This window comes from Monodelphis domestica, chromosome 1 (genome assembly GCF_027887165.1).
Source record: "Monodelphis domestica isolate mMonDom1 chromosome 1, mMonDom1.pri, whole genome shotgun sequence".
In the NCBI taxonomy this organism is placed as follows: Eukaryota; Metazoa; Chordata; class Mammalia; order Didelphimorphia; family Didelphidae; genus Monodelphis; species Monodelphis domestica.
Window position 1 is genome coordinate 86,225,645 of NC_077227.1, and position 12,477 is coordinate 86,238,121.

The window sequence follows — 12,477 nt, forward strand, 5'->3', positions numbered from 1 at the left end:
TCATTGATATAGAGAATATCTGGAAGAAAAAACTCCCTCTCTTAATGTATCCCTTTCTTTGCCTGGAATACTGACTTCACCCAGGCAAGATGATGTTCCAGAGGCAAGACCAGAGTCCTGGTCTTCCTGGATCCAAAGGCAGCTTTCTGTATGCCACCTATTGACCAAACCTAAGTTGTGCTTTAAAGTTTTCAAAGTACTTTACTGACAACAAACTGGTAAGAAGCAATTTCCATAGGAAATTTTATTTTTTCCATTTTAACCTAACAACTGAATAAGAAATTCTTCCTTATATTATTTCACATCATTTTGCTATGCTAAGCTGATTTCATTAGCACAGTTTCAGGAACTTGGTTTTTTTGATTTCACCTTTAAACTAGTTTTTTATGTTTTGAATTTTTTTTAGGCTTCACAACTCTTTCCTCTGGATTTCTCCACTCCACCACTCTGGTGATAACCAGTCTCCACCAGTCAAGTTTCTGTCTGCATTTGAGGACATCTGCCCCAATCATTTCTTCTACATCACTATAATAGTGTTCCTATTATAGTCAAATAATATTTTATAATAATAACATGATCAACTATATTGTTTTTCAACAGATATTTGGGATAAGAACTCTAGTATTAGATTCAGTATCAAATTTTTCACTACTCAGCTAGAGATTTTTCAGATCTCAGCTAAAACCCCACTATTCTTCCTTATTTCAATTTACCATCATGCTATATTCACAATTCTGGTGTAATAAATGTATCTTAATGATTCTATCTTCTTTCTTTGGAATATAAGAAACTTTTGGCAAATTTTGTATTGCTTTTTAAAGTAAGAAATGTCTTTATTCTTCTCCAAAACAAATTCTGATTATAGTGGTCATTTAATGTTCAGACAAAAGAGGAGATGGTCAAGCTCCTTTATAAAGTAGGATAAGAGGGGAAGCATTCTGAGTTAGACATAACCAAAGCCATGGGTACACTGAGCAACTCCAATAAGAAAACTAACATCCAAATAATGTTTTGTACAGGGTTTGGGAACTTACTAACTGGATCATAAGTTTCTTGAAAGTACTGATCAATGCTTTTATCTCGGTACACTTATAATCTGAATCTCATCTAGCTCAACCATATCATTTTACAAATGAGAAAACTGAAACCCAGAAAAAAAAAGGTAAGTTGCCCAATATGAGAGCTAGAAAATATCAGAGGTAAAATTCAAACTCTGTGTTCATTCCATAACACCATACTTGTTTATAACAGTGGTGGGACAGAAGAAATGATAAATAGATGCTTGGTAAATTTTTCCTCATTTCTAGACCCAAGATTTCTTCACAACATGAAGTTTGGAGATAGGAGGCTAACTCCTTTATTTCTAATCTTTGCTTTATTATTTAAAGTTACTATATATGCCTAAAGCAATATTATGAGTTCTATAAATTAAAAGATACATCCCTGGAGATAAAATAATAGCTTTACTTCAGGTTAAGAAACCAAGATGAGTAAGAAAGTTTAGAGCAAATAAGCTATGACAGAGGTACTTAATTTATTGTACGAGTTCCTATTTCTTTTCACCTTTACTCTGAGATATTCTGGGGTTTATGAATAAAGTAGAAATTTATAAATACATGTGCTGATTTTTAAAAGATAAATAAATATATTATATCTCTCTTTTACCTTAAAAAAGAGTATATCTCAAGATTTAAGAGATGTCATTTGTGTGGCAGTAGCTACCGATAGCACTTCATTACAAAGTTTTGTTTATATTTTTCAATAATATTAAAGTCATTTATTGCCAAACATTTCAATCTACAATCCCTACAGATTGGATATAGATAAGGGAGTACCTTTATAGGCTTCTTGGAGGAAAGGGAAGATGGAGGATGAAAAGAAACATTATCCAGCATCAATTACTCAAGTTTATAATGCAATTTTCTTTTAAATCTCATATTAAAGATACTTTGTCCAGATATTCACTAAAATATTTTTTAAAAACAAACTGCCTAGATACTTTTCTCCTTTCCTTCACCTTAAAAGTTGAATGAACATAGATAAAAGTAAAACTCTAATTACAGAACTTTGGAAAGGTATTACTGGATAGCTGAAAATGGGTAATCAGTAATGAGAGGTAGCCTCTATGAAATAGTAGAATTAGGAAGGCTGATGGGAAGAGTTAGATGTTATACCTGGAAAGAAGTTTGAACTCAAAGTCATGCAATCTGGATTCAAATCTTGGCTGTTTCTGTCTGAGAACTGAACAAATCATATCCTCTCTAGGCTTCAGTTTCTTTAACCACAAAGTGATCTTCAAGGTTTTTCCAGCTCAGCCTCTAAATATTGACTGAGGTCACTTGCCTTTCAAACTGAAACAATGTTTATTCCTTTTACACTAGAGATGCAGCACTGGACTGTTCCATTACATTACTCTCTACAACCTAGAGGGGAACATAGTACTAACTCCAATGTGCTTGAGACAGGACACTTGACAGAAAAGTCTTGTCTTTCAACATTTTGTATATACATAACAGTGAAGAGGCATGCAAATCCAAGAAGGAAGAGAAGAAGCATTTCATAAAAAGAAGTGTTATAATTTCCTGGACATAATGAAGATAACAGGGGAGAAGGAGACAAAGAAGAGAATTACTAGTTTAACCAAGAGATATGATTGTGAAAACTAAAGGTTAATAAACATGCAAAAGCAGCAAAAGTGAAAAGCATAAAATCTAAGTAGACATTTATTACAATGCTTAGAAAACAGTTTTAAAATACAGTCCTGACTAAAAAAAACTGCCAATCATCTCAGAGTAAAAATGACTGGTATCTCGTTTTTAATTCAAGTTTTTTCCTTAGATGAGAAATTTTATTCCTGTTTGCAATCCTCCTGTTAAGTTGTGGAACAGGAGTTAGTTTTCTGAAGTAGGACCAGTTGGCAGTTGAAGAAGGGGTACCTTTCTTTGTGGGCAGCTCTTCCTGTTGTAGTAAACTGTCTTCAAATGACCGTTTTCTTCCTGAGGAGATTCTCTTCTTATCCTTCTCAATCTGAATAGCCTCAACATTTTCAGTACTATTCAACTTTGATATTTCCTTTTTAATAGTAAACAAGGTCTCATCCTAGAAGAAAACAATTTTCAATTACTTCTCAGATAAGATTTGAATATTAAAATATATATAGACAACTTGCATGCATACCACACAAATTCAGTTTATAAATGGCTTTATTCATTATCTATTCATTATCTCTCAGAGCCTCAGTGTTGTTACCTATAAAATAGGAGTGAAAGACTTGCCAAAAATCTCAAAGCTATTAAGTATCTGAGGGAGCAGTCAAACCCAGACTCCTGATCATAAGAACTATATTCTAGCCACTACAGTACCAGAAGCCTCACAAATGCAGCCCAAGTTCTTACTGTCTCTAATGATACATCAAAGTTTTTGCATGTCTAAGCAAAAGTCTGAAAAATGTTTCCAAGTAATTCCCTGTCATATTTTTGATTCTTGCTCTGATTTCCTCTAGTGACTATTGCATATAGTTTTAATCCTCTGTTCACTAATACTTGTGAATTAATGTGCTAACATAGGAGAGTAGTCAGAGAACTAGCCTTGAAGTCAAGAAGACCTATTTTCACGTTCTACCTCCAAAGTGTTCCAGATCTAACTCAACAGAAGAAAGTTCCACCTTGGGCATTCCTCACATGATAAAATTAGGAATCTTAACCAAAAGAAGAAAAAATAACTGTATTCACTACAACCTAAAGGATTCATGATTTAAAACTTAACTATTTGCCTCCATTTGTACTTATAGTAGTAGCTGAGGACATCTATAAACTATTTCAAGTGACTTGGTTTGGAGACAGAGACAACTCAGTTCTAGAAAATCTTAGAAAAGAGCTTCATCTAGGTCATTTCCAAAACTTGTTTCCCTAAAGCTTGAAAACTCAATAGTTTCACTTAAAATAAATATTTTTAAAGTCATGCTATGGGTAATGTGGTACAACAGAAAGAGGGCTCAATTTTAGAATAAAAGCATCTCGGTTACAATCCTAGCTCTATTACTACCTCTATGACTTTGAACCATTCACTTAATATCTGATTCTTACTTTCTTTACCTGTAAAATGAATGATTTCAACCATATGACCTTTAAGGTCCCCTGGATTTCTAATCTTTGACTGAATGAGCCTCCATAGGTATGCAAGGCAGAAATGTTACTCTTCCCAGCTATTCAGTTTTTTATATAGGTAATTAAAGCACTAGAGAACTTTAGATAATCGAAAATACGCTGCAAACTTTGGAGCATTATACAATGTCAGGTACTATTACTATTATGATTCTTAACTATGAAAAGCCTTATTATAATTTAGATCTATTTCAAAAATAATAATTATAAACAACAATCATCCAATATAAATTTAACATGTACAAACATGTTAAAGTGGGTTTGAATATAAGCCTATAAAAATAAATGTGAAAGTATAGTGAAGTAATTTTTACTCAACTCTTCTCCCTTCACTCCCAAGTAAAATATGTATTCAATTAAACACATAGCCTTTTCTATAGTAGACATCCAAACTGCTTTTCCCCAAAATTAAATAAAAGCAAAAATGGAACTTATGAATTAATATATTCCTTTGGAATACTTCACTGTTCAGGATTAAAGCCAAGGGAGTTCTCTTTGTCACTCCAAACTAGGAAACATTACTGGTAAGCATCTGTTGGCTCCTCTTTTTTTGTTTGTGAAAGGAAAATGTCCTCCTCTTCAGAAAAAACAGGGAGTTAGGGGCATGATGTTTTACTCACTAAACATTCTTTTCTATTACAATATCCCCATCTGCTAGAACCTCAGGTTTTTGCCATTAAAAGTTGAAAAATCAGGCAAAGTTGTATTATACTTTCACAATCACTAGTGAAAAAGTAGGCTTCAATATTTCCTACTGCCCCATGTACATGCAAAACTATTATAAATTATAATGGTTCTTGTGCAACTTTACACCAGCTTAGGAAGATTAGATCCCTTAATTAAAACTAGTTGCTCTGGCCTCAGATACTTCCTAGTTGTATGACCTGGGGCAAGTCACTTGATCCCCATTGCCTAGCCTTTACCACTCTTCAGCCTTGGAGCCAATACACAGTATTGACTCCAAGCAGAAGGTAAGGGTTTTAAAAAAACAAAAACAAACAAACAAAAAAACTACTTGCATACTTTAATAACCTGGAGATATTTCTTGTTTGGGGAAAAGAATTTTAATTCACTGATATATCATTTTCTCCACCACCAATGTAGATTAACAAGCACTATAATATTTGGTTTTAGATATTTATTAAGATATTTGCCTGTAGTACTGAAAGGTTAAGCACTTAGCCTAGGGTTACATGGTGGGAATGTGTCAAAGCTTTTGGTTTTTTAGATATTTATTTTCTTATCCCCAGGGGGAAGATGGACTGGGCTTTTTATACTGCTTCAAAAGTTATACAGAAAATGCCTACTCTAAAAGTTCAAAGAATTACAAATTTTGAATAGGGAAGAAACCTTAGAGATCAGAGTCTAATCCTCTTATTTTACAGATGAGAAAACTGAGTCTGAGAAAGGGTAAAATGACTTAGTAATGGCCTAGCTGGGACTTAAGTCTAAGTCCTTTGATGACAAATTCAAACCTCTTTTCACTATATTTCCAAAAGGATCCTGCTATAGAAGAATGCCAAAGGGCCAATGAAGTCTCTGCCCTCACTGTCACCAAATTAAGTATTCTAACAAGAAGATGGGCACGTTATAAAAATAATATATTCTTCCCCACTGTACTTTCTTTGTCATGAATTTAGGTGATGGCTGTGGCTTTAACTTAAGGGTAGCATTAATATTCAATAGTCAAGACAGAACAAAATAGCCAATCTACTTCTTGTACAGATGATAAACTACTCCTGAACAGGGTGGAGAATATGGAGGGACACCTGCCAGTAAACCTAGCATGTAGATCAACTCCAACATAAAGAAACATAACAATAATCTTAAAAATCAAATTATAAATCATTATATCATATCATAAGAAAATATTCTTATTATCAATATGAACAGTTAATTACAATTACAAATACAATTAAATTTAGCCGAACTTGGTAAATATTTGTAAAGTAAGTTTAATAGATCTGCATGTCCTCCCCTCTCTTACACATTTTAATTTATGAAAGCTTATATCCTAAGGATCCCTCTGCCTTCATCCAATCTACCAGAGGTTAAAGCATTTTTATTCATCTAAACTAGGGAGGCAGAAAGATAAACCTGTTCCAAATAAAGGTTTGTTGACATAAGCAAAACATATCCAAAAAGTACTTTTATGAAGAACATGAAATTAAAAGCAATTTCACCTAAGTTTTAAGTTTACAAAGTAACATAAGACATATTACCCCAATTTTGCTTAAAGTCAGGACACTGGCTTCATTTAAAAATTCTGATTTGTCTTATAATTTGAGAAATAAAACTAGTTTAATAAACCAGTATAATTAGAATCTTACACAGCCTTTAAATGTATCTTCCATATGTGACACCAAATTCTGCAACTTGTTAATAGTCTCTTCTTTTTGATCAATGATATTCATTAACTCTTGAATTCTTTGATTCTGTGCAACTATTTTCTTTTGGAAAGAAGAAAAGACATTTTTAGAGTACAGATATAAAATTACAAATGTCAAGAAATTAGATTAATTTCTAAAATAGCTTCTTAAATGGAATTCCTCTCAATTCTAGTTTCATTTTGCTAAAGGAATTGAGCATCTCTGAGCATGATCTATGGCATAATAATCTATGACATAACTTAATACTAACACCAAAACATTTATATTTTCTGTGTGCATTTTAATCTGCATATATCAAAGCATTCATACTTTACAAGGCAGTAAAATAAGGTCAAAAGAATGGTAAGACTAATCTACTAACAAAAGGCATAAAAGAAACTGAATGAACAACAGGAAAAAGCACATTCAAATCATGAAAGTCTTTACTAAGACATTTATAATAAATATTGCTATCAAATAAAATTCTAAAGCATCACCTTATTAGCATTTTCAAGCTCATGAACAGATATCTTGCAGTCAGTCATTTCTGATTCTGATAAAATGGAACATAAAAAGCAGAGGTTAATTTTATATAGCTTTGAAAACAAATATCCAGCATCCAAAACACATATCACCAAGCAGCAACCCATTCATTACCTTAATCATAGATTTTATCAAAGAAAAGTTCTAGAGATGATGGGCATTGTAGCATAAATATTTAGAGGTATCTCTCAACTTTGCCATAACAGAATGTGGAAGGGGCAGTCAGAAGACAAAATAAGTATTTGGAGTCTAGATAGCCTTGCTAATGCCCAGATAAATAATGAGTCAAATAATAAGTACTGATTGTACCTTCCTACCAAAATAACTTCTGTAACTGGAATGAAGCCAAGTAAAAGATGTACTCAAGTACCTTTGTGGAATTTCATAAAGTAGATGTATCTATTATAGTTATAAATATATTTATTCATCTTGCTTCACAGTAACACATATTTACACAGCCCTTAAAATCAAATAATGTGCTCATCAGATTAGTAACACAGACCAAAAAAAAAAGACAAATGTTGGAAGTGCTTTAGGAAAACAAGCACATTAATGTACTGTTAGTGGAACTGTGAATTGGTCTAGTCATTCTATTTCATCATGGAAAACAATCTGGAACTATGCCCAAAAAGTTACTGACCTGTCAATAATTTTTGACCCAATGATACAACTTTACCCTATACTATTCCTACTACCCCTGAGAGATTCAAGAAAGAGGGAAACAGAGCCCTATATTTAACAAGTATTTGTAGTAGCTCTTGTTGTGGTGGCAAAATGTTTGAATAAATTAGGTTCAACACAATAATATGAACATCATGAAATAATATTGTGCTATAAGAAATTATGAAGGGAAGTTTCAAGGAAGGCTGGAAAGACCAATATAAATTTATTCAGAATGAAGTGAGAAGAGCCAAGAGAATGAGTTACACAATAAGGACTCTAAAGAAAAAGAAAAAGAAAAAGACCAAGACCTTTGAAAGACTTAAGAATTCTGATCAACACAATGACCAACCACTATTCAAGAGGACTGATAATGAAGCATGCTACTCCTCACTTCCTAAGAGACTTAAACATATTTTTGGACAAAATGCCAATTGGACAATTTGTTTTACCTGTTAAATTAAAGTAATTAAAATAAAACAAGGTAATAAGAAATATAAATATGTAATAAACATAACTTCAAATGTATTCTCTATACTATATCAAATACAAAATATTATTTGGCATTTAAAGCCCTCCAATATCTTTTCAGTCTTCTTATAACTTATCTCCCCCCCCAACCTTGGACCTCTATGACACTGGGCTCCTCAAGACATTCCACCAGAATCTCCCATACTTAGAATTCCCTCCCTCTTTATCTTCACTTTCTGGCTTTCTTCAAGTCCAGGCAAAAATCTCACATCATACAAGAAGACTTTCTGGATTCCCCTTAATTTGAGGACCTTTTCTCTATTGATTATTAACTATTTCACACTGGTACACAGTTATTTGCATACTGGCTCTCCCTACCATGGATTCCTTCTTCTCATTACAGTGTAAGTTCTTTGAGAGCAGGTGCTATTTTTGGCCTTCCTTTGTATTGCCAGTGCCTTGAACATTGTTGGCACTTAAAAATACTTATTGACTTTTATTGACACTATTTATAGGATCTAAAAAAATCTAGGATCAAGAAGCTATTCCTTTAAATATTAAATGAACATTAGAATAGAACTCATAAGTCCAGAGTATACTGTATCTTAGGAAGGGAATCCCTATAAGGAATATAGGAAATAAACAGGGGAAGGGGAATATACAATGGATCCTAACATGTTTCTTAATTTCTTTGTAAAAGTGATATTTTTAAAGAATCATTTTTCTAAGATAAGGTTTCAAAATAAGCAAAAGGGCACACATAGATTTGGCGTTTTTCATTATATATGAGTTTTGAGGTTTTACCTTTAAATATTCAAAAATTTTATAGACATATAAACATAAAAAAAATCTAGTGACTAGTGCCTTTTATATAAAGGCCTTTCTGGGTAATTATGATGAGAGTAATAATAAATACATTGTTTAGAACTGATAAGTTACAAATTCTTCTAAGTCTAAAGAATGTTCAAAGAAGAAAGTACTTACTATTTTCTCTCTTTAATTCTTCTTGGGTCTTGACTAATTCTTCCTGGACTTTAGCAAATTCTTCTTGGATTTTAGCTAATTCAGCTGTAGCTTGATTATACTTTTGCTCTAAACAAGCAATAGCTTCCTGGGGGTCAGCAAGAGATGCAATGAATGAGTGAGCAATTTCAGCTTGTTTCTTAATATCAGTGATATCATCTTGAAGAGAATCAATAACGTCTTCAATTCCTACAAAATTATCTGATTCCTAAAAATAGCAAAAACCACAGGACTAATGTTAATAGTGGCTTTCACTATTACAATGTTACAAAAATAGCCCATATTCCTTTTAAAGATAATAAGCAAAAATTTTCATGACTTTAGGAAATTATTAGGGCCCCCATAAAGTCTAGAGACAGTAAAAATCTGAGCCAGTTACAACATCAGATTGAGATCATAGACTAGTAGGTCTAAGAATGCTGCTGATAGGCAAACCTGACCAATCCACAAATTTCAAACAATAGCATCAAACCCATTAAGTCAAGCTCCAGATTCACTGCATAATTAGCTTAGCATAAATGGAAGTGCTTACCTTTGCAGTCAAACAATGCCAATTGTCACAAAGCAGATAAGATGCAGTCTTTGTATATGTAGCTACATGTTACATATGACTTCTGTGTTTGGTGTGTATATGCCCACTTTAAGCATCAATTATCACAGCAATTAACATAATCAATTTGGCCACAGCATCCATGTACTACCACTACAGAACATGTTCTCTGTTCCTACCTATGATCTATATACTTGGTCATTGAATGAAACTGTCGGGCATCACATGTTTCATATTTGAGATTTGGGCCCTTAGTTCAATATATGCCAAGTTGTCATGAATGCTAATAAAATTATCAATTATGTAATATATCACATGCACTAATGCTAGTTAAATGAAAATCTAACATGCATACCATGCAATAGGTACTTGTTTTTAAACTGCATTATGTTGCTGATTTTGTAAGTCAGATTATTATGCTGATATATGTTCAAAGATGTTCACACAAGTCTAAGTATACTTTTATTTTTATAAGCTCTAACCTTGTCTTCTAATCGAAACTAAGTGTCATTTCTGCACTCAAAAGTGCAGTAAGGGCTAGGTAACTGGGATGAAGTGACTTGCCCAGGATCACATAGGTCTGAGCCCAAATTTAAACCAAGAACCCCGCCCCCCTCCCCCATCTCTAGGCCTCACTCTCTGTCCTGTACCTCAACTGCCCCCAAACCTTTTTGTTTTTGCTAGGATAAAAAACTTATTTAAGGAAAAATATGAAGAAACTGAGGCTTTTCAATACAAAAGCAATTAAGTTTTACAGCATCAAAGGAATTAGGTCTTGCTGTTGATAGATATATAAAATAAAGAAGAAAATATTTCTAGATAAATGGAGAAAATTGATCTTTACTTCTTATGCAAAATTCTCAGACTTCAATTTATTAACAGTTTCATGAGTAAAAATTTTTAAGGAGATATGAAAGCATCACTAACCACAAGGTAGTTGATTAGTAGAAGGCTTTGATCAACAGCCAAGACAGAGGAACTAATATTAGGGAGGTGGCCCTTTGTAGCTTTTCATAGCTAGGTATGGTGGCTACCACCATACAACTAACAAATGGAAGGCCTGCTAAGACAGGGAAACTGTGTCTATCAGATATACCACCATGCCCAGCAAGGAGCAGGCCCGAAGAGGAACATGCTCAGCCAGGAATAGTCCTAATGAGAGAGTATGATCACAGAAGATAGTCTCACCCTGCAAGGCCAGAAGTATAATATGTCCCTCCACAGTTATTACATATCTGGGGTCCCTATGCATGCTACTTCTCCTATATTATGACACATATATTTGTGGAAGAGTGTGTTCCACGGAGGCAATGATCTCTTGCAAATATTTTCATTAAATGTATTGCTATTTTTACAGAAAAACTCATTTTAATTTTAAAGAACTTTTTCCCCCTTCAACCATTGTCTTAAGCCAAAAAAAAAAAAGATACATAGGTAAAATAAGTCTATCTGATTTTGAAAGGTCAATTTTTTTTACCAAAACAATTGCTTATGGCATGTAATACATTTTCCCATGGGAATAGTTATAAGTGGCACTCAGGCTCCTATATGAAAATTCATTATACATTCTAGACTACATATCCCTTCCCCCAAATCCTTGACATTGTCACAAAACCAAGTAGGGGTAAGAACTTCCCATTTACTATAGTGGGCTACAAAGAGCAGTAACTAGATGAGGTCTAAAAAAAAACAAGAAAGAAAATAGTGGGGAAGGGTTAATTCCACAACCACAATAAGAAAGGACTTTTTTTCATCTGGGTCATGTTTAATCTTCAACCAAACTAGCCATTTACATGTAAATAGTAGTAATGGCTCCAGGACAAGGCTCAAACTGAGAATAGACAGGAAATCATGATTTCAGAATTCAGGGGCAAAATTGACAATTTGAGGCTCCACATTCTTTAGATATCTAACTTGTTTCAGATTATGTAGCCAAGTTTAATCAACAGTCAGACATTTACATGTCTGACTATGATAAACTTAATAAATATTAAGGTAACATAAAGTAAGGGCTTTTAAAAATGTACTAACATCTATGTTAAATGGTGTAGCCTATAACATCAGAACATTCCTCCTCATAATTTCTTTAAATTAAAAACAGATACACACACACCTTGGATTCAACTTTCACAGTACAAGTTTCATCCATTGGCTCTTCACGTGAGGTTTCACAGTCACCAACCAAATCCTTAAAGATTGCCATCCGACGTTCAGAATTTTCTTCTAACATTTCACGTTCCTGAAGAAGGGATTCCCTTCATAAAGCAAACAAATCTCACTTAAAAACAGAACAAGTTCACTTTTGGAAAGAAGGTATTTCTTTTTCAATGTTTCAGAATGTTACCAAAAAGACAATGAAACAATCACTGCAAATTGTCCCAGTTTGTGGCAGCTGCTTTGTGGGACTTGGACTCTCATTTATTAAGAAAACCAACCAAAAGCAAAACGGCCTTGATTTGATGGATTTACCTCTCCCAGAAAAAAATGGCCTTATTGCTTAATTTGAAATACCCAAAGGCACAAGGACCTGAGGAGGGAGTAGTACAAGGATATATCAGAGTCACTGTCACCTGAGAAACAAGGATATAATTGGATCTCTAGAGACTGTATATACATCACCTACTTAAACAATGGAAAGAAACTTCGGGCCTTGGGAAAGATAACCTTAAGGCCATAAATGGGGCAAAGATTTATAATC

General features: G+C 33.4%; 1 protein-coding gene across 3 annotated transcripts in view; it reads right to left on the reverse strand.

Moving 5' to 3' along the window:
* Nucleotides 1–12,477, reverse strand: part of KIF20B (kinesin family member 20B) — a 97,260-nt gene that overhangs the window by 56,029 nt on the left and 28,754 nt on the right. For 2 of the 3 annotated variants that reach the window (XM_016428024.2, XM_016428023.2), the window contains exons 15-19: nucleotides 11,893–12,034; nucleotides 9,191–9,437; nucleotides 7,030–7,085; nucleotides 6,494–6,613; nucleotides 2,937–3,099 (exon numbers count right to left, since the gene is read on the reverse strand). In XM_016428024.2, coding sequence (XP_016283510.1) covers nucleotides 2,937–3,099; nucleotides 6,494–6,613; nucleotides 7,030–7,085; nucleotides 9,191–9,437; nucleotides 11,893–12,034 — 728 coding nt within the window. The remainder of the gene's footprint in view (nucleotides 1–2,936; nucleotides 3,100–6,493; nucleotides 6,614–7,029; nucleotides 7,086–9,190; nucleotides 9,438–11,892; nucleotides 12,035–12,477) is intronic. The other variant, XM_016428026.2, reaches the window with a different exon arrangement.